Below are 23,889 nucleotides of genomic sequence, written 5' to 3'. Positions count from 1 at the left end.
ACCGCCCCTTGCAACTAATGCTGCAAGAGTTACGGCAGATAGGCCCTTCTTCGACTGTCCGCTCCCCCTCAGAGGGTCCTGACATCTCCAAGCAACCCACCGTGATCCCTACAGCCCCCAAAACACAGGAAGTAGTGCTTACCATGAACCAGCATTCCGGTCCAATGCTGAGAACTTAGTGGGCAAGGTTCATTCTCCCTCATACTGGGGCCGAGCGCCTTTCACAGCCTCACTGCAGCCTCACCCTTGCGCAGTATCTGCTGCGTGCATTGAGTAGTGACTAGCTCCGTCCAATCAGTGCGCGATTGGCAGGACACAGTCGCCATGAATAGTGTTGTGAATGCTGCATTAATTGCTGCACACTGAGTATACAGTGTAAATTAAAATATGCTGGTGTAAGGGCAAACCCGTTCTTAAAATTACCATCTCCCAACAACGCAAAGTATTACTTGAAATTGTTTCTTGGTTCCTGCTGCAACATCTAACTCGGACTGGCTATCCAATCCCGGCAAGCTCAGTGGTCAAGTGGTTAAGACATCTGCACTAGTAAGCAGGAGGTCATGGGTTTGAGTCCCACCCAAGCAAACCTGAGAACATCTTCACAAGCACTGAGTACACAGTGTTAATCAGTATGAGTTGTTGTAAGGGTAAAACCTATACTTACAATTAACAACTCCCCGACGCAAAGTACATCTTGAGACACAAATACCTAGCAAAGCCCTCAGACCATGGGCCAGAAATCATAGCTTCACTGGAACTGGAGTTCTGTTCTCACTTTCGAGTGGCAACATGGAATCATGTTTTCTGAGTCAATATGAAGGTGCTGAATTCAAAACCATGCCTACTCCCAAACTCCTCCCCATTTTAACTGTGTGGGTCGGGTCTACTAGAGAATACCTATTCAAACAGTCACTACTTATGCAAATTTCCCAAACGCATATACATTTTGCTGAAAGACTATATCATGCAAGATGCCCTTTGACCTCCCACTATGCACTGCGGTCTCACTGCCATGTTTATCATTCTTTTTGAAAGTGACTAAAAATGTCATAGCCTGGTGGGGAGGACAGGCGGGACAGGACTGTTTGGGTAGGTATTCTCTAGTAGACCCAACCCAAACAGTTAATGTGGGGGGAGAGTCTATAGTGCTCTACCTACTGAAACAGTCACTACTTTGATACAATCCCTGCCCCATGGGAATAAATGCCTTTGCTGGCTTGCTCACTCCACAGATAATTTACCAGTTCTATTGGTTCTCCTAGACTCATACCCCAATGACGGAGCGGCAAATGTTTACACAATTGTTTTCTAAATGGCTTCCAGCTAGGATACAGAGGGCCCCGTGTAAGCACAAATGCCATTCATCAAAATATTACTTGTGCCCTGTATGATTAGGTTAACCTGGACTGCATGGCAGAGCCATTTTCAAAGCTTCCCAGTCCAAATCTTAAGATTTCCCCAGTAATGTTAATGCAGGCACCAGTACCAGGGTTCTGTACCAAGAACCTTCAGGCCAATTCATAATGTAAGTCTGGGAGCTTGGAGGCAACCCCAGGGGGCAGCCTCCCTTAGGGAGCTGCGTGGTCCCTATTGGGGGGAGGGTGTGTGCCCTTTGATAAGAGGACTCCCAGAAATAAATGACGGACGAAAAAATCCCTTGATCCTGTTCATTTATTGTTGATCATGTCCTCTATTAAAATATCCCTGAAAAACAATTTATAACATTGACATTAAATAATAATATAGAGAATTTACAAAGTATAAAATCATATGTGTGTTGAATGTGCGATGGAGTATACTAGCATGTGCATTAACATTTGCATAATTAGTATTTCAACTCTTCCAACACTCCTGGGGTTGCAGTTACATGTAAATATTCTGTGACCCACTGTAACAGGCTTATGCGTTACAAACAGGTTGAATTGACAGGACATGGGTGACAATGCGGATTATAAACAAATACAAACACAAACGATTAAGTTCATTCATGCAAAGAACATTTAATGAGGCAGCCCTGGGATGAACGCAATTGTTATGCTGATGCTCTTGAATTATGCATGCCTGCTGCATCAACCGCGATCAACCTGAATATTCCATGTGTGGTGCACAGACAGACGCTCGATGTACATGTTCATGTATATCTATTGGTTATTCTCGGAATGTGTAAAGTGGGTGCCGCATTTGCAATTCAAAGCGTCGGGGACATAAACACGGTTAATTCTTCTCAGACTGTCACAAAAAAGCAGACTCTCTATATACTGCAAAGGTGATCGGCACAATGCCCGAAAATATTTATTTTACTTGGCACAACATCGAATCACACAAGGAGAGCACTATCCTGTATTTCAACACATGCGTTCATGTACAGCATCATTCGCGTGCACATGTGCAACCAGACTCGTGCAATTAAGTATTAAACAATATGACTTTTTGTCACTTCATGAAAAAAGAGGAACACAGAGGCTAAGCTTTTTGTTAGTTGTTTGTGTAAAGTTGCTATGAAATTAAACAACATTTCGCTTTGAAACTCTGCTAATTTACTCATTAGATCAAAGGAAGTAAAATGGTAGGAAAAACTCCAGGTCGAAAAATTTTAGATTTTCCACCGGTGGGTTTTTGTCACTTCGTGAAGACACCGACGAATTAATCAAATATATTGTGATGTGTTTAGAATAATAAAATTCACTGTAGTATGAAAAATGTTAATGCACATGTGAGATTAAAAAAGCAAATACATGTGTGAAAGCATCGATTCAGGGATTTTTAAATTAAAAGGCTTTTGATCGCAATGGCTGATGACGACGAAGCTAAACGGCAAGTAGGCCTGTGTGTATCTGCAAGAATGTGAGGACTCATCAACTGAAGCCCCAATCCATGTAAGTAGTCTTTCCAACACAAATTGTGTCATGGAGAGACATTTTTATTTTATTTTCCATCTGTCTTATGATTTTCGACACCAGCTTCATGACACAATTTATCAACAGTCCGAGTTCACTCACCAACCATGTGGCGCAGCCGCCTGCATGCGAGATGGTAGCTGAAGAAGCATGATGTTATGAAGGAATACATGTATTGCGATTGGATAGCTGTGTCTTGCAAAATGTACGTCACGAAAACGCAGTCTCATTGGCAGGGACGCCAGATCTTTTTGCAGCAATACAAATAATTCAATGTGGGGCGATTAGTTGGGCTCTTGAGATGTGAGAGTAGTCAAGCGAACTTATTTGGACTTATTTTTATCGGCACTGGGAAAGGAATTTTTGGTTCGTTTGTGTAATTAATGTACAAAATCATTGATTTTTGAATCATGCTTTACATTTGTCATGACTACAGGAAACTGGCAAATGATGTCTGTGTATCGCGTTGTAAGCAAGCGTGACACATCTGGAGGGGCGGGCGATTAGCCTTGTGCTGCGGCTGGAAATTTTGTGGAAACGCTCGTTTCGAATACGAGCAGACATCTATTCAGATTTCATTTTTCAGAATTTTTAACCTGTCGATAGAGGGTGCTCGACAATTACGTGACGTCTTCAGTAGATGATTTGAAAAATACTATACCCCAACACACTAATACCATTGCAAACAAGTCAATATCTATTACCACTGTTAAACAATTAGTCCACTTCCGGTTTCGACTGGAAGGGTCACGTGATCTAACCCACACAAGATATATGAAAGACCACATACTCTGCCACTTGCTGCAAACAGAATGTTTTGGGAGGCCATGATTGATTATACATGGATTTTTTTAAATATGCAATTATATGGGTAATGGGCTAAAGTTGGTGGTTAAAGAAACATGCACAAAACAAATGGGCTTTTGAGCAGTAGAAAAACAATGGGAAGAAATAAAAACAGAACAAAAAGAATACATTTTCTGCAAAATTGCAAAAAAGCCAAGACAAACAAAAAACAGAATGTCTTTTTGCAAAATGGTGAAAAAATAAAAAAAAAACAAAAAAATGCCTTTTCAAGAAATTGCGAAAAAAGTAAAATAGTAATGAAAACAATAGCTGCTCTGCCTGTTCAACCAAATCAGCAAAAAAAGAACAAAACAAATGCTTTTTTTTTAAATTGCAAAAAGCAAAGAACAGAACAAAAAGAATGCTTTTTTCGCTAAGTTGGTAAAAAAAAGCCAAAAAAGGGGGAAAAAGCCATAAGGAAAACAAGAGCTGGCTAAAAAGCCAGGATACAGTCAAAGACATCCACATGAAAAGTGTAGGGTATGACTTTTATAGGGTCCCTGTTATGCTTGACAATCTACATGCACCATGTTTATTCAACTGTTGTAATTCAAGTAGTAATTCAAATCAGTGTCCAAATTAGATGTTTATTTTATTTTTATTTTTATGTTTGTAATATATAAACAAAAAGTAGCAATGAAAATGTGAAAAAAGGGTTTTACCTCATACTACTGGACCCCTTATTTATGGAATGACCCAATATGAAATAAAGTCTTGTGGGGATCTCTGGAAAAAAAGACATTGAAATCAATTGCTAATCTAAAATGCTTTTCAACGGGTTAAACTTTCTGCATGTCCCATGTGTAATGTAAGCAAAATTGTGGGTTTGCCAAACTGCAAACACAACATCAAAAGTATCATATCTACATACACATACCTCATCTTGACATATGCCAGTGCTTTCATTCCTCTGTTATCAAATTGCAATGTTCCGACTTGTTCTTTTCCCATGGAAATACGAGCTTTTGACAAGTGGTAAAATCCCTGAAAGCAAACAGAACACATTATCAAGTGAACAATTGACCTTCGCAAATGTACATGTGTAACTGGACCCTAATTAGGTCTTATGTTATAGCCCCTAGTAGTCGACTCTCATTAATATGAGGGCCTTGGGACCTACTTATCTTGTATTATCCGGAACTTCGCGCAGGGTGCAAGAACCTCCATTGGAAAATGCTAAAGCCCAGCCAAGTCACAGGGCAGAGGGTGGACTTTGCTGAGTGTGCCGGTCACTCTTGGCAGTGTGTGCTTTAGAGTGAACATATTTTAGCAGTCTGTCTTTTGCCATACTTTTTTCAGGTATGTTTTAAATGTTCTATTTTTTAGTAGATAACAAGGAGTGGTAGATTATCCAGAATCCCTGAGCACAATATAGTTTTTAACTTCCCTTAAAAGTAACAAGGAGTGAAGATAACTTAAAGATTGTATAATCAATGGCTATTTGGGGATCCTGATAGTCAACTGGTGTTAGTTGATTTTTCTAGTTTTTCTGTCCAAGTTATGACATGCTGCATTTTGGTGAGATTCAATAAATTTATAGTCTGGTAACAGGAACAGTTGGGTTGGATTTGTTCTAAGAATGCTAATGGCTGAAACGTTTGTTTCCCTGCTCAATGTTTAACTTGTGTGTAACTGAATTCACTGAAACTACTAATGTCTCTGCATACCCGCACATACTTTTCATCTTGTTTAGAACAATAATTTTTTTGTAGCTTAAAGAGGTTCAGCTGGAAAAAGTTTGTTTATTGTCTAAAGAAGTTGGTGCACTGTGTACTGTAATGTACATGTTTTGCACAAAGTGGTTCAAATAGGCCTGTTTATATTGAAAGGAGCAGGTGCTTTAGAAAGCTACCCTGGATTGGAGCATCATAAGAGTGGTTTTATTGCTAACAGCATAACAACCCCTCTTAGTGTTTATGCTTTAGCCCTAACCCCTAGGCCCCTTTTGCTGGGAACCCTCCTCATCCTCCAAAATCCTCCAATTCCGGGGTTGAAAAATAGGATTCTCTCTCAATCCTCCAAAATCCTACAAAATTTCTTGAAAATGTTACATGGAGGTGTGCCTGCTGCCTAAATCCTTCAAAAAAGGCACTGCGAATGACATTCTTGAGCAGTGCGGTTGATTTAAAAGAAATATCCAGCTGGATTTATGCCCGACTGAGCAAGAACAACACAAGGTCTAACCCACGACCTTCACTAATGGCATCTTTCGCAATCAGTCATGAACTTTTGCCGTTCTCCCTCAATCCTAGTATTGAAGAGGGTTAGGGTTAGAGGCATGTGCCAGGCTAAGTTATGCTGCCATAGTAACAGGGGTGGTGGCCAAATTGTTAGTGCTGTTTCCAGAGGAGTATGTGGCAACTGAAATATTACATACTTGTCTAAAATAATGTGGGTAACTAATCTATGTGTTGCTACACTTGAGATACTGTAGTTTGTTGATACAGTTGCCTGGCATTGTTATTTCATCAAGTGTTTGTTGCCACTCTTGGCAGTGTGTGCTTTATAATGAAGAACACATTTTGGCACAGTCTCTTGTCTGCCAATTTTTTTTCCAGAATAAATCACAGTCAGTACATCACATTTGCCGGTGTGGGAGTTGTTTCACTGATTTGAGTCTCCCCCTTTCAAGAACCCAAAGCACCTATCCCCACGAAAGTGTAAGCAGTGGCTTGAGGAGGCAACACATATTAAGATACAAATGCCGGAATCAACTGCCAGGGTGCATAGACATGGGGTTCAGTAGTCAAATTTACCCTCAGGAAAGGGAAGTTACCACTGACCGTGCCAAGCTTGCACTTTTGAAGAGCCCAGGATTACCGCACAAGGATGGGGAGGACCAAGTTCTCCTGCCAATGGAGGAGAATGTCATTCTTCCCCAACCGAGTAATGGAGTTGAGAGTTTCAGGTTGTTGTCCTGACAGAGGAGCTGGGAAAGCTAAAACTGACAGTGGCTGCCCCTACCTCTGTTGTTCTTGCTCCAGATAGAAAACTGCCATTTTTTGAGGGAAGGGAGGATACTACCGGGTGCAGTGTGCCAACAGACGAGTTTGTCACTACCATCCGTCATGCCTATGACACACTGTCTACTCCAGCTCAGCAGTAGGGGCAGTTCCTGCTTGACACATTGAAGGGGAGCCCCAGGGTTGAGGCTACGGCCCTTCTAACCGAAGGAAAGTCAGTAGAAGATGCCCTGGTCTACCTTGCTAAATCTTACTCTAAGAATCTAACTACCATTCGTGACTTCTCAGTTGACCTACAATACCTGTTTCAGCACTTCCAGAGGAAATATAAGAAGCTTTTCCAGCACTCTGACATGATTCTGCAGAAACAGCTCATGGACCATCTAGAAGCAGAGGGATTCTGCCTCTCTTGCCATGACATGTTGGACCATAGGTCTGACATCATATTTGCAGAGATGAAGCACTGGATAATACAATAGGCGGAGCACAAACTCGCCAACAATGAGATGGCTAGGCAGCAGGGGACTCTTTCAGCACTTTAGTTGAAGGATGAGGACCACGTTGGCCAACTGGATTGAATCGCAAATGAAGCAGGTCTTGGAGAAGCTAGACACCCTCCAATAACCCTCTGCACCACCCCAACCGCCATCCTGGCAACCCACTGGCCAATGGATTCCCAAAGTGACCATCCCACAGCCCAGTTCGTTGTTTCAACTGCAACGAGTTGGGGAACGTTGCCAGAAACTGTCCAATACCCCGATCCTACTACCACCAATCCCCAAGCAGACACCACCGCGACAAACCCAGTGGCAGGGAAATGACAGCCCCTAGCTGTAAGGAGCCAGACAGCTGGAGGGATCCTCTCAACTGGAGCAATAGCCAATTGTTACTTGGTGACAGTTCTCTTTGGAGATATCCCCTTGGATGCTCTGCTAGACACAGGGTCTACAGCGATGACTATTACAGAGAAGTGTTACGATACAGCCTTCAAGGGGATGGGTTATAAACTTCGTGACATACCATGAAATTTCCAATGTCAATCTGAGAATAGAGTTGACATTCCTCATCTTGGCTACATTGAGGTTGACCTCACTGCCTTGAAGACCTGATCCCCTCATGTTAATTTTTATGGATCTGGAGACCTCGGGTGCACCACGAACGCCAGCGATCCTGGATATGAATATCCTAGGACAGTGTTGGTCATGGCCGATAACCCTGCCTGATCGAGGCTCAACACCTAAAGCAGTTGGGGTCAACAGTTGGAACCAACATAGCAATGGGCAATGACAGCCACAAAGAAGTGCCTACAGTTCCAGATGACTGCCAGTCCCATTAGTCATGCTTATCTTCCTCAAGACAAGAGTCCAGTGATACTAGCCAGACAAGTAGCAGTTCTGTATGTATCAGCTTGACCAGGGCCAGATCATATGGAGTACAAAGCCATTTTGGAGCCAGAGGAGTACTGAGGCGTGCTGACATCACTTGGGCTAGGTCCGTGTTGTGGCAGGTAAGTTTGTGGTAGTGTTGACAAATGAGACCAAATTTGATGTTACCCTGCCTGCTCATGTCTGCCTTGGTACCTTGTATCATACAGATGAAGTCTGTCTAAGCAAAGGAAAGAAAACAATGAATATCCCGACCCAACCGCCTGTTGCCCAAGCAGCTACTGTAACTGCTTCACAGACCGAAACCATTGCTGGTGAGGTAGACATTGGAGAAGGACTGTCACAGGAGTTGAGAGCACAATTCTTCGATCTCCTGAAAACTTATTTCATAAACATGACAGGGACTAAGGGTACTTTGACTCCATCAGACACAACATTGATATGGGGGATGCCTTTCCTATCAAGCAATGTTATCGGTCAGTCAGCTACGATCCTTTCTGGGGTTTGCAGGTTTCTTCAGCAAGTTCGTGAGTAGCCTTTGATCAAGGCACGGCGAAATGGATCGTTGCTCAAGAGCAAGGAGCTGGAGGAGACTAGTTTAAGTACCAAACCAATGCATGAAGAAAGACTACATGACGAACTGCACATCCGCCCTGCATGCCTTTAGAGTTCTACCCCACGTAGCTTATGTTTTTCTTCACATTTGCTACCGTTTCGGTAGCAGATACGATGTATGCGTACGCATTAAGTCTCCACCAATCAAAACAACTACCTCTGTCGTGGGATTACATCATGTATGTATGAATTATTCATCATTACAATGGACGCGTGTATTCAACATGGCGTCTTTTCCGGCAGTGGGGCTCTAGATGACAATATGTAGCACCGACGCTTGGGATTCCGATCAACAAATTGAAAATGCAGTAAATGTTGGCCGTGAAGGCTGTTCTGGAGGGTCAAGACGTATTTGTCAATCTTCCAACTGGATATGGCAAAAGTTTCATATACCAGGCTGCACAGTTGTGCAAAGACTTCATGAACGTAAGTACCAGTAGCCTAGACAAGCTATTGCTAGGCTTACTTGGCCCCCAAAACATGATTGGTTCAGAGAAATGTGAATAATTCATCAACATTAGCATATTGGATAATTCAGATCAACCACTGCAAACAAAGCGCCAAAGGTGCTTGTGGTGGAGCGCACAGTCCACAACATACACACCTCTGCTACTGCATGCATATGCATGGTTGATTTCGGCCGTGCATGTGGTTTGTCTTGTAGTCTTTCTTCATGCATTGGTTTGGTACTTAAAGTAGTCTCCTCTAGCTGCGATCCTTGTTCTTGAGCGACTATCCATTTCGCTGTGGACACCTTGATCAAAGGCTAGTTCATGAAGGGATTCTCCAACGCTGCAGCACCCCTCCTCAAGTACTTCCAATGGACCTCTGCAAAAGAGGGGAGAAAGAGAAAACTGACAGAAATAACCCTTGATGAACAGCCCATGCAACTTTCAGACTCAAGAAGAAATTGGTGACAGCCCCAATCCTGAGGTTTCCCAACTTTTCATAGCCATTCACTGATGAGACAGATGCCATTACTTGTGGGCTAGGGGCAGTGCTCTTGCAGCAACTACCCAACGGAACCAGCACCTGATTTCACAAAATGCCACAATGCATCATATCTCGAGTTGCAATGTGTAAAATATCTCAACTCGCGATGCGTTGTGCTATCCGTTTCACAAAACTTGCGATACCTTTAATGCATCGCAAGTTCCTCGACAAAGGTTCAAAACCTGCCACAAGTTATGATGTCTCTTTGGGTCATCACAACTACACAAGAACATGTTGCAGGATTAAAAACGGTGCTTATGCTCTTGGCAGATTGTGAGGCAAGACAGACCCTATGAAGAGAGTGGCTTTTCAGGGATAGGCGCAACTGTTGGATAGTTTAACCAATGACAAGGTTTTCCAAAGCTATCGCTTCACCCGTGAAAGGATTAACGGGATAGTACAGCATGTTGGAAACCAAATTCAGCACAATACTCAGGTAAACAAATACATTTTTGTAAACTTGGCAATGCATGAAGAAATGTCTTCCTAGGCCTATATAAAAAAAGTGCATAAATATATTACCAGGGACAAGGGCATATGTCGAATCAACAGGAGGGGGCAAATATACATTTTGGGAGGGGGAAATTGGAATTTTGTCACATAGGCCTAACCATTCATCGCCCTTCCGAGGGGGTTATCATTAGGCTACTTTTTCAGGCTTTGTACTGTACATGCTTTTTACAGAAAAGAAAATAGGAAGGCATAAAATGTTGAAGATCAGTTTGCACTATTCTAGTATTTAGTAGTGCTTGTACTGTATTAATAAAAATGAGTGAGGTTCCCTGAACCCCTGAGGTTCAAATTGTCGAGATTTTAATGCATAAGTACTTCGACAAGTGATATTTGATTGGCCGACTGTATTATGACTTGCACCTGTCAACATTTCCTTTTTTTGAATGAAAAAATACTTGGATTTAAAATGCTTTAGTACATACAGAAAAAATCATTCCTGCTTTTTTGGTCAATTCCTCATCCACAGTTCCGGTGAATCACTGAGGAAATTCAAGTTGCTTTAATTTAAAAATAATTTTGAAACGGAATATTTCTAGGTATAAAACTTAACTAAACTGCTTCTCTAACTCCTTGGGTTTGTAGCGCACGTTTAATGCTTTGATTATAAAAAGAGGCCGATCAACCGCACAATTACCGCACACCGTGTGGAGTCCCAGTACCGCAGGAATATTACACAATCCGCTCTCGCTTCGTCGTCAATCCCAATATAAAGTAATTTTCATTCATATTGTTTTAATTGACAAAAATACTCTTAATTCAAACAGTAAGCACTACTTCTTCCGCACAAAAGTCATTTAGGCCGACAGGGTTTGATAGTTACAAATACAGTCATGCAAGTGTACATCAACAGCGCTTCCCCCTCATAAGACAAAACTCCTTCGGTCTCTTGTTCATATAGGTTTGGTACAGTCATTTTCCTAGTTCCGGATCGCGAAAATTATTCAGTAAGACTGCAGCTAAAAAATCCTCAAATTCGAGGGAAATATGGTCAGAAGTCAACTTTGTGTTTTGGATACACTTCCATTTTTTTTCAAAATCTAACCTTTATATTTGGACTCACAGGATCGATCGACGAAATTGATGATGACACCTTTCCTAGTTCTGGATCGGTTTGGGATCCAGACAAAAACGTCTTCACAAATAAAAAGTAACCACACGAAAAATCCATTTTCAGCCAAAACCATTGTAAAAAGTTGCTTTTCTAATAGAGAATCTTTTAATTTTGAGAAAATTAGATGAAAAATAAGAATTCTAATGAATATAAAAGGTAGAAATTGCGTACGGTTTGACTCGACTTTTAAACTGTACAGTGAGCTATCAACGTTATCCTCCCCGCGCCGCACAGTTGACGAACCCATTACGTCACATACATTTCTGCTGCGCCCGTGTAGTTGAGTTCGCAACGACTTTGCGTGGTAACGCCGCGCGATCCGAGAGTGGGGGAAAAGCTTGCAGTTTTCGCTAAATTAACAAAAACGGAAACTCTAAAAAAGTCATTTTGATTAAGCGGACATTAGATGCAAAGGTTTATATGACTATTCAATTTAAAGAAATATTTAAAATCACACGTTGCGAGTGACCTATCGCCCGTGAATTTTAGTGGTTTTTTCGCTCTTGTGAACTAGGAAATTCCGGAACTAGGAAAACGACTTGTGGTGCAATGGGCGGAGTGGGTAAGAAAATTAGCTGTCGATCTCCGAATTCAAGTTTCATGTATGACCGTGGGACCGGGTTTTCATCGGCACGGTGGTTTTCCATGAAGTCTGTCCTTCAGTAAGAAATTTACAGACATTTTATGCATGAATGTTTGTTCCTAATTTAGTTATTTTTTTACTTGTACCCGGCCCGGAAAAATGGAACCGGGTTTTGAAATCGACGGGCGGGTACCCGGGTACCCGGCAGAGGCCTACAAATGTGTACCCGATTAGATTACCCGATTTCTTTTTGCTTAAATAAAATATAACGCATCATTCTTGCAACATGTTTTGTGACATGGCCCGCATGACGCATCGCAGTAGTGATGCGTCGTATCATTAAGACACGTTATAGCACTACGATTCATCGTAACTTGAGACAGGTTTTGTGAAATCGGGCACAGGGCTGTTATAGGATGCCCAATGGACACTTATGCAAGGCTGAGAGGAACAAGAACTAATCGGCGTTTAAGCTTAAGCTTCTGGCCATCTGGTGGGCTGTCTGTCAGGCTTTCTGTGACTTCCTCATGGGGAACACGTGCAGGATTGTAAGTGACTCCAGTCCATCAAAGTACCTTGATTGCGCAAACTTGAGTGCACCTGAACTCTGGTGGGATCATCAGCTGTCTTCCTTTGACTTCAAATTTGAGTATCCCCAAGGAAAGAATAACAGGGCAGCCTATACTCTGTCTCAGCTTAGCAACCATTCTGATGAACCTGCCGACAGTCCAGAAGTTCCAAATGTTGAAATCTCCTGTGGTGCCATCTCTGGTCCCACCTGTATAGTGTCACCAAATCTGTGTCGTACAGGCAAATGGTAGCTGTAGCCTGCCTGGGTATACATCATCTCAGCTGCAACAACTTCAGCTCGAAGATGTCCTGAGAAAGGTATGTATCTTCAAGGGGACAGAAACCTACCAGGGATGAAAGGACTCAAGGAGATGTATGAGGTCCTTAAAATTTTGAACACTGGGACCAACTCTACTTAAAGGAAGGAGTACTTTTTCGCCAATGAAAGTACCCTGATGGGTCAGACGGTGAATGCCTGTTTGTGCTAGCAGTACTCACAGATGTAGTACTTCACTGTCTTCATGATAATGCTTGGCACTTTGAAGCTAAATGGTCTTTGAAGTAGATAAGGCCCCTCTTTTTCTAGCTCAGGATTGAGGCAACTGTCAAGCAGTGGTGAGAGCAGTGCAGAGGATGAGCTTTAGCTAAACCACCCAACTGACACACCACAGGCCCCTTGGGTACACTCTGTGCCACCGCCCCATTGAAAGTTGCTTACATTAGACATCACTATATTGGAGCCTTCATCAGACGGATACAAGAACGTCCTGAAGCTTAAAGATGTTTTGACCAAGTACACTTGGGTGGTGCCTACCAGGAATCAGCAGGCAAAAGCCTTAGTCAAACATGTCATAATTCCCAATTTGGAGTACACCTTCAGCTACACTCGGACAACGGGAAATGCTTCAAGGCTTCAGTGGTTGGAAATTGCATGCTCTTTACAGTATTGGTCACTCACACACCACCCCCATCATCCCCACGGGACCGGGCAGTGTGAATGGTTCAGAAGAACACTCTCCTCATGATGAGGAGAACAATCTCCTCATCATGCTTCCTGCTGCAAAGAAAGCCAGGTGGACAGACAGCCTTTCACACCTTGTCTCACTGTACATCAATACCACTCACTCCTCAACTGGTTACGAACCGGCATATCTGACGTCTGGACATACAGCACTATTGCCTCAGTATCTGTTGATAGGGGTAGACCATCTTTGAGAGCATTGAGAGACCCCTCATCTCTATGTGCAGAAGTCCTCCGGACAGATGGAGAAGGCCTGGGAGAGATACCCACTGCAAACCTGGCGCAGAATGCAAGGACATCTTTGAGCAACCCCTCAAGCAAGGCGAGTATGTGCTTGTTTGAGAGAGATCACACCAGGGCAGAGCCAATTCACAGCACCATTAGGAACCCAGGCCCTGCATGGTGGTTGGGTGCCCGTACACTGGTCAGCTGGTCTACATGGGGTCCAAAATTCCTCTGGCAAAGAGTTCTCCATAGGATGGAGCTTAAACAAAGCCCCTGGGAAGTACCCAAATGGGGAAAATACTTACCTGGGCACCCAAGGCTGATGGGGCTGATGCTGCTGCTGCAATTAGCTCCATCGATTATAGATAATTGCCAATAATAACAATATATCAACTTTTTCGAAGAATGTTTTCAAGCTTAAAACCAATGCCAAACGTTTATTGCGGTTTAGCAGCGTACCAATCGGTCCTAGCAATGCACACGATAAGTCTGCTGTAATTTGCAATCTTTTTAAGAGCATTTGACAATACCAACAACTTACAATCAGAACAGTATATTCAAATGCAGAGGCATGCATACTTCAGCCAATCTGTGATCTGAGTGGCCAGCTTCATTGATGATGGGCCTCATTTAAATATCAGTATTTAATCATTGATAGCATCTTTAGGTCACTACCAAGAAAAAAGCACGGGAACTGCATGTGCAGGTTGTGAGGTTATCAGTCTAAGTTCAAGGCGTCAGGGATTATTTGAGTCATTGTAGTAGAGCACCATTCAACATGTTTTGGGACTTGCTATGCTAAACAACATGCTGGCCATAAAGAGGGCGCATTCTGCATGATCCAACATCAAGTGCACGGGTCTTGAAGAAAGACTAAATGATTGACAAAGCAATGAAATCTTACAAAGGGCGACCAAAAGTCCAAGATTGGGTGTCTGTGCATAGCTTTTGATTTTTTTTCTCCAGATTTCTATTAAAGATTTAACCTTTATTCATGATCCATTTATGGCAAAATGAAAATAATGTTGACCCTTCAAAGGAGCACAAATAATGTTCAGGGCGACTATAAAGGTTAGGGGAGAGGCCTAAAGAGGAAATAAACTGCAAAAGATATGCTGTATGACTATATGTGTAGCAAAAACAAGTGTGCAAGACTGTGAAGTCGTCACAAGACCAGACAGTTGGCAAGATCAGAGAAAGTCGGCAGTGTCAAGATTTAATTCATGAAAGGGAAGTCAGAGGTTTATTGGACTGAACACTGTAACAAGTTATTGCCTTTGAATTTCTCGCATGGCCTACATTAAGTACAAATCTAGGAAAAACTACAAACATTCTTCTTCCACCTTGGACAAAACACTGTCTATTAACAACCACCACTTAATTCAAATCTTCATTTTTTCATCATATCAGCACTTTGGATTTATCAATTTCAATGTTAAAGCAGTATCATTCATATCAATATCAAAGTAGAATTGATATATCAGATATTAATATATCAAAGACCTTATGCTGCAGTCCTACAAGCTGAAGATGAATGTCCCCAGATGATTCTCCAACAGCTACTCCACAGCAGAATGACCCCACTGTCAAGACAGATTGCTCCGTCACAGACAGAGCTACATGTACCTCACTATTGTCAAACCAACCAGATGAATCTACTCAAGCCTGCCCTTCCAGCACTAGCCAATATGGTCTACAAGATGCATGCGATACAGAAACACAAGTGGCCAGTCCGCCCCAATGTGGATGCAAAGGAGCCTCACCAACAAACCCAATGATCTAGCCGTGTAACCAATGGTAAGCCACCAATGAGGTATCAGTCGAGCGTCATCCAGCTACTCAACAAAGTCAAATGGTTTGTTACAAATGACACTGATACAGAGTGATCAAGCTATTTCGAACTGCTCCACCTCCTCAGTACTGCTGAGGACGTTCTGAACACTAATGTCATTTCCTGTGTAACCAAACCATTGTACCCTATTTGTTATTAATTACATTAATCTTAATCCAGCCTGTAAGAAAAATAATGTTAGTATTAAAGTAAGTGGTATTACCTAAGAATCACAACATTTTTGTATTAAGGAAGCCTAACTCAGGAACAAGACGTACCCCCAAAGGCTCCTATCAAATGTGACCCTCAGCTTTGGAGAGAGCCTTAATTTCGCAACCCCAAGGAGAATTCATCACAGCCAGTAAAAATGCCAGTTTGATGCAGAGGTACAACAGGGAGACATGGCCTGCTGGCTCAAAGGGGGGATGAGACAGAAGTCAGAGGACATCGCCGGGACACCACACAGGAACAAGGCGCTTCAGGGGAGGCTGTTCAATGCACATTCCCCGTAAGAGGTGGTGGATCACTGTGTTGTTAGAAGAGCCATCTGCAAAGCTGCCGTGCACTGCCGCAATTGCTGAGCTGTAATTTCGAATTGTGGAGACAAGGAGGCCAGAGAGGAAAGGATGAACGAAAAAAAATCAGTCACAATTAAAACAGGTGCAACGGTCGGATCCGCTGAACGTCCTTTGCACCATGAGTAAAATGTCGTAGTCGGCTGTCATAAATCTTTCTTGTGGACTCTCGTCGACCCTTGGCAGTGAAGGCAGCAGCAGCCTTTCTGCTTGAAGGATCGCTTGACATCCAACATGTTAAGAGTACAGCTGAATGGGGTCTGGATGCCTCCCTGATGACCGATGTAGGCAATGGTGATCGCATTGTCTGATCGAACCAAGACCATTTTGCCTGTAATCATAGGGTGGAAGTGGCTGAGGTCTTCGAAGATCTTCTGAAGTTCGAGCACATTGATGTGGGAGACTGGCACCCCAACCAAGATTGGAAGCATCGGTAGTGATAACTGTCTCGTGTTGAGGTGGAACAAAGGGAAGACCTGCACTGAGGTTGGCCCTGGCTAACCACCATGACAGGTGATGGTAAATCAGGCCTGATAATGGAACCTGGCAATCGAGGGGATCTTTGCTCAGCCTGAAGTAAGATAGAAGGTGGAGCTGTATAGGCCGCATGTAAAGCTGGCACCACGGGACAAGGTCGATAAGGCTGGCCATCAGGCCGAGTAAGTGGAGCCATACCCGGGTGTTCACTTGGCATTGTCCCCTGAATAGGGCAATGCACCGCATGAGATTGTCCACGTGCTTGTCGGTAGGAGTAACAGTGCTGCAGTTCAAGTCGAGAACTGCCCAGAGGAAAGTCAGTGTTTGTGACGGGGTCAGTCTGGACTTCTTGTGGTTCATTATTAAGAAACCCAGGCAAGATGCAAGGTCGTATGTTGTCTTGTGGTCATCCCCCACCTGAAGAAAGAGGCCAGTGATGTTGTATGGTCTGTGGCTGTCGGCAGCGGGCTGGTGGAGGTAGACCAGATGGGGTGGTCTATGGGATGTCGTTCGTACCACACCACGTCAAGGTTCAAATTGCTGGGGGAAGGATATATTTCCTGGGCGGTCGAGACGCTTCACCTCACTCTCCAGAAGGCTAACAGAGTATCGTCAATGCTATGAAACACCATGGTGACAAACTCGAGAGAGATATCCGAGCCCTCCTCACATGCTGGGACAGAAACTTGGTCAGGAGAAGTAGAAAAGCCACACAGCGGATGCCAATCCAGGAAGCACGGTTGATATCCCTGAGCACTATCTCAAAACAATGCAGGCTCTTGTCAGTGAAGACATGACTGGATTTGTGCCTTGTTGGGTACACCTTATCCTCAACAGCCTCGGGTGGATCGGGTACCGATGAGTAAGCAGGGTTCCAGCTGCTGTTTGCCATTCTCACAATTGGTGAATAATTATTATTTTGGCTATTGACAAGGTGAGAAAAATTGGCAAATATTTTGCAAATTCAGACAAACCTTAAAACTTGTTTGTCACCAAAGTGTCATAGTGGTATTAATTTCCAACTTTCAAAAACAATTCCCATTCACATTCACTGTCACAGTGGTGAAAACTCATGCGCAAAGCACAGTGCATTAAACAGCTGCTCTGCTTCCCGCCGCTTCCCCCCCACCATGCAAAAGAATGCATTATGGAAATGTAGCAACCAGAACCAGTCTATACATGTACGGTACATTCCGGATTAGATTAACCACATCAGCCGTACACGTTATCGCATGCAACCCTAAATCTGCTGGTCAAAAAAAGGATCGATGTTGCAAGACGTTTTCTGCAAGTTAATTTACAGAATTGGTCTCTTATTTATGTATGTATTTTCTGTGATTATGAGTTTAATTTGAGGTTGTTTTGCTCATACTTGAAGCGTGTTTTAACAAATTTCCTGCTGTGGCACAAGGTTTATAGCCCGCTGGTCTGGATGCATCACGCACGCTTACCACGCGATACACAGACATTGTTGGCCAGTATGCTGCTGTGATTGCCAGCAGCACTGTGTGAAACGTCCACAATTTTTGTGAATTGTCGACTGTAGAAATTTTTACATAGATTAAGACAGGTGTTCATCACTTTTTGAGAAGCTGTCGTCCCCATTCATGCCATTCAATCAGCACAAAAATTGCCCCCCAAAACAAAAAGACTGCGCGCATGCAGAAGGCTTAAGTTAAATAATCATAAAAATCATGGATTCTTCTACAAATTGGGGAAATCTTGGGCAAGTGTTTGTCCGAATAGGTAAGCAAATTTACGGCATGGGCTGCCCGATCTGGCATGCTAAAAAAATTTGTTGCGGCCCGAGTCCAGTTGAGCATAAGCCCATGAACACGTATGCGTGGGCTCAACAAGTACTTGCATTGTACTTCCTAGGCCTCGAACATGAAGAGTACACTTCGTCTTGCATTATATAAAATGGTGCAACCTCAAACCTGACACACTTGATGCCTTGATGAGGGTTACTGCTGAAGGTCCTCCAAGCATTGTGTTTGATTTCCATCGGACATTCAAACTGTGGTCTGATGAAAATCCTAGAAGATATTTGGTACATGTACATGTATGTGAGTCATTCATATGGGCATGTATTCTTCACATGTACTTACCTTGGAAGTAACTTCCAGCAAAACGTGTGAAATATGAGATTAACATGAATTCCAACAAACGCTGGAAATATGAGATGTACAGGATGTAGTTTTTATTAAATGTTAGTCGATTTATAATAATTGATCCATTTGCGAAACAGTTCACACAAATTAATTGAATCAGAGTGAATGACATGTCTTTTATCTTTATTTTCAAACAACTTTGGCTGCCAAAATACATTATTTTGGCTATAAAATCAAACATTTGGCTACAACTTTGGCTGTTAATTGAAGTTTTCCAGCTGGAACCCTACGTAAGTATCACAATTGCCCTGTGGAAAGTTAAAGTACGAGTGAGAACGGTTGCCACCATATCACGTCTTGGCCTTTGCGAGCTTATCCATGGTTTCTACTTATGTGAGGTCCAGAGGAAGCTCAGGAAAGAGAGGATGAGAGGAGAAAGACAACCCTGGTGTGCAATGCTTGAATGAGGGGCAACTCTGGTCTTCCACCAGAGGAGCAGGAGACAGAAGTCCAAAGACCTGAATCATTTCACATTGGAGCAGACGAAGGCGGAACTCCGAAGGAAACAGATCATTTACCAAAACAGGCTCTTCCTCATCCTGCGACTGACGCAAATCAGAGACCAGCAGCGGTAGATCAGGACCAGCAGAGAGATCAAGGGAATGGGCCTCAATGGATGCCAGCTGAAAAGGCCAAAGAGACAAAGGAAGATCCTGTTGCCCCGTATGAGACACAGAACGGCCTGGGGGCGGGATCCGGATCTGGATGCGCAATGGCAGGGGGATGAGTATAATGCTGAATAAGCGTTGAGATAGTCTATTGGAACTTGCAGCATATCTTTGGTAGACGGAGATCCCGATTTTACTTTTTTCTTCTTGGAAGAGTGGACGGAAGACGAACAGTGGCTGCGAGATTTTGCACTTCTGCCCCGTTTCTGTTGAGAAGAATGCTGCACAGGAGACGGGGCTGTGGGTTCATCCCGCTGTACCGGAGCCAGAGAAAAACCAGTAGACACCATCCCCTGTGGAAAGGGATCAGCGATAGGGGGAGGCCAAGCCATCGTTGTAAGCCAGTAGGCTCAATGTCCCCAGGTGAAGAGTGGGCCCAGGAGGCTAGGTCTATATCTCAACAGGAACGGGAACAGGCCATAGCAGTTGTCCTGTTAGTCCAAGAGGTTGGGCAAAAAGCCATTGTCCAAAACCAACCCCGAAGGACAAAGAAAAATACACAAGAAATATCTACCACATCGAGAGGGCCTTGCGGTCAGACTCGATGGAGAGGAATTGAAAAATCGCGGTGAAGACCAGGCAGCAACTACATTCAAGGTACAGTGCTTCATAAGGGAAAGAGACCACGAATAACTAGCCAAACAACGTTCTCTCATGCAGTAGACCACCACTGTAATGCACCAAGATTAGGCAGTAGTGGAGCGGAATCGGACTAGTGATATCTCAGGGTCTGCAGGCGCGTGGCATGAGCACCAAATACCACACAAGTACCACTATTACGAGTTCGCGAATTTCACTTGATGCTCGAAGAACTAACTCGTGTGCTCGAAAGTACAGTGCTGGAGCAAATAAGGATATCAAATGGCCATACCCCGGACTGGCCAAAGGGAGGGAATAGTTAACTACGCACTGTCCTATTCCCTGACTTAGCAAGGACCAAAACCAATGCCCTACTAACCACCTGCTGTCAGGGAACCCCGTTTCGAGCCCCATGGATTTATACACAGAGCCAGGCTGCCTGAAATCGGACAAAAGAGGTTCATGTAGTCCATGTAACAAAAGACCATACTCGGAACAAAAGACCTGCTGCTGGGAATTGCCCTCATTTTTCAGCTTGCACTTTTCGAAGGTAATCCATCACTGTTTTTAAACAGTACATTACTGTTTTAGGCGTAGCGCACCCGTGGATGAGCACCAAGGTCAAAAGTGCTCCAGGGCCCCGTTGATGAGTGATACAGCACCACTGCACACTCATGTACACATTGACAAATCATTTTTAAGTTTGCAAGAAAACAAGGTGATTGGACTGACCTTATTCTGTGGTTTGGTACAGATATTTACAATCATTCAACTTGTTTTACTACATTTTCTATACAAACATGTATGTAGATGTCTTTGTGATTTTTTTTTTTGTTATTTCATGTCATTTAGTGTTTTTAAATTTCTTGTTGGCTAGTCATTTGATTGTACATTGTCTTTAATATTTTATGTTATGTGTCTGTGAAAGTTTTTATATGTGTCGAGTTTTACTGTATATATATAGTTCATGTGATATTAATATTATATTTATCATTCTTTTCTTTTAATTCAGTTTTATCTTGTAATTGTACATTGTCAGCCGCTGGGCTGTCTGCTACAAACATACTGTAATAAACCATAAATAATATTAATAATAATTACCGCTAATGGGTCATTAGGGAGGCATTTCCATAAGAATGTGCACAAAATTTTTCCAACTTAACTGTCCCATAATTCAATATTCCCTAGTCTGATCTGAACCAAAATTTGTGTTGTCATTTTAGGCCCTAATCTATCATCTCTCAAAATCTGGACGGTAAAATTCAGCCTCCTTCTGGTAGTTTGAAAATAGGGAGACACTGAAACATCTCCCTAAAAGCCAATGTCTCCCTAATGCTGAAAAGTTTACCACAAAAGTCTCCCAAATGACCTATTTGTAAATATAATGGCACTAAGAAAAGAGGACAAACGTGGCCGATGCCTTCAAGGAGGGGGGGAGTGAGTGAGGGCGCACTATTAGTAATTGAGAATTTAGCGAATGGAAGCAATGGACTTGGAAATAATGCAGAGTAATCTCCGTAGGTTGCAGGCAGCAGACCATTGAAAATATCAATGTCTCTGCATAAGATGTACCCACACATATTTTCCATCTTGTTTAAAACTATGATGTTCTGCTGAGGTTAAGCTAGGAAAAGTTTGTTCATTGTCTAAAGAAGTTGATGTACTGTGTGCTGTAGTGTATTGTACATGTATTGCAAATAGTGGTTCACATAGGCCTGCCATGTATATTCGGTAGGGTAGGAGTGCCTGGTTGGACATTCCTTAGACATGTCGTCACTCCCTTATCAGGCCCTGGGGGGTCTGATGACCAGTGGTCTGTTATGTTGAAAGTAGCAGGTGCTTTAGAAAGCTAGACTGGGTTGGAGCATGGTCACAGTGGTTTCCGATTGCTTACTGCAAAACAACCCCTCTTAGTGTTTTTTCTTTAGAGGAAAGTGTCAGGCTAAGTTATGCTGCCACAATAACAGGAATGGTGGCCAAAGGGATTGTTAGTACTGTTACCAGAGGAGTATGTGGCAACTGAAACATTATATACTGTTTCTAAAGTAAATGTGGATAACTAATGTGTTGCTGCACTTGAGATACTGTAGTTTGTTGATATAGTTGACTGGCATTGTTATTTCATCAAGTGTTCATTGCCAACTGTTTAATTGCCACTCATGGCAGTGTGTGCGTTGGAGTGAACAAGACATCTTAGCAGGGTCTCTGCCATCTTTTTTCGGAATCACACTCCGTACATCACAGTTGCCGGCAGGGAGTTGTTTCACTGATTCCAGTCTCCCCCACTGAAGAAGCCAAAACACCTGTCTGCCACACTTTTCTTATTAAACGAAAAGTATTTTCCCACTCGTATCATTGTTGAATGTATTGAAGGGGTTCGTTTATTAAGTTGTTTCAAAATGCTCATGCTAAATAGAGAGATAACAATACATCTGCACTCGACCGAACCAGAAAAAACACTCGTCTTAACCAAAATCTAGTATCACCCATGCTTGTGTTAAAGATTTTTCTTCTCATAGGAAACACATTTTGGTCGGGACTGGTGAAATATGCTTATTTTAACCTTTTTGCAGAGTCGCAAAACCAGTGCCCATTCAATTCCATTGGTAGATTGGCCCTTACTAGAAGATGACTTTGAACAAATGTTATTACATGTTCCCAGTTTCTCAGCTCACTAATTACAATTAACTCTTCAACTATAGCGGTGTGAGTGGAATACAAAAAAAGGCTGAAAATAGCTGAAATTGCAAGCATGAAGCATAAAGCATATACCGTGCGAGGTCCGGGGCCCAAGGAAAATTTTTACAGGTAGATGCTCTGTGGTGCATTTTACAACCTCTTGGTGTAACCATTGATCTTTTGTTCTTGCAATTTGGGCTATGCATATTTTTAATTTTACTTTTCTTTTCATATTTGTTTGAAATTCTTGAAGAGGTTAAAATGAATGGAAAGAGTTATATACATGTTTCTGGACAATGCTAATTTTCCCTTAAAATATTATAACAGCCACCAGGAAGTATTTACTTAGAAAACAGAGGTTTTTCAGAATAGTCCCATAGGTTTATTCACAGAGGCATGAAGTGTTGTCCGTACATGGAACTCTTTCAAAATGAACTAGAGTAGTAGAAATACATGTAGGTATATCAAAATTGTAAAGTCTATCAACTGATCAAGGTTGGTAGAGTGAGTAAGCACTTTTCCCACCTGATCTGAAAATGTTTTCAAAATGTCAGTTCTTGAAATAATGCACATCATGAATGCACACAAGCCAAGTGGAAGGGATGAACGTATGTCCAGCAGGAAAAGAGGCCACACACAAGTCCAGCTCCTTGCTCAGGGCTCATGCAATTTATACACAGGTGTTTATTTCATATTCGGGGAGTTCCTATAGTTTTATTTGCTTTGTGCTTTTATACCAGTGTATAAATCCCAATCTATGTGGTGCAATCTAACACTACGGTTGAATGTTGGAGTCTTCTTTTCCGTAAACAAGAGAGATGTGACACCTGAGTCAACCATAGTAGAACATGTTTTAGCAGGTGTGCACAAGTAAACGAACTTCAGGCTGGTAGACCACCTATACTCACTGTCCAAGTTTTACCCTTATTCAGTCATTTGGGTAGTTTCACTGTGAATTTCCGCTTGATTAAAATGTAGTTTCTCAGTTAACCACTTCTTGCTGGGGACTCCGGATCCGGACACGTACATGTATGCCTTATATGCATGGCCGGGGTCTCTGAACTCGGACAAAGGGAACAGGGCCTTGTAATAAAAGACCGTACTCGGAACAAAAGACCAGGCTGCTGGGCATTATGGACAATTTTTCACTCTCAAAAGTGGAGATAATCCTGCCTTGTTTTGAAACA

At 42.7% G+C, this 23,889-nt stretch overlaps 1 protein-coding gene across 1 annotated transcript in view; it reads right to left on the bottom strand.

The window, feature by feature from the left end:
* The window catches only part of LOC147795228 (vacuolar ATPase assembly protein VMA22-like), a gene marked incomplete at its 3' end in the record, with an annotated part of 43,814 nt that overhangs the window by 4,528 nt on the left and 15,397 nt on the right, over window positions 1-23,889 (bottom strand). The window contains exon 3 of the mRNA XM_087132189.1: window positions 4,621-4,727. Within this exon, the coding sequence (XP_086988315.1) occupies window positions 4,621-4,727 (107 nt within the window). The remainder of the gene's footprint in view (window positions 1-4,620; window positions 4,728-23,889) is intronic.

This window comes from Acanthaster planci, unplaced genomic scaffold, assembly GCF_054643075.1.
Source record: "Acanthaster planci isolate LZ-2023a unplaced genomic scaffold, COTS_SCS Contig118, whole genome shotgun sequence".
NCBI classification, from domain to species: Eukaryota; Metazoa; Echinodermata; class Asteroidea; order Valvatida; family Acanthasteridae; genus Acanthaster; species Acanthaster planci.
This window is presented reverse-complemented; position numbering and strand designations above follow the sequence as displayed.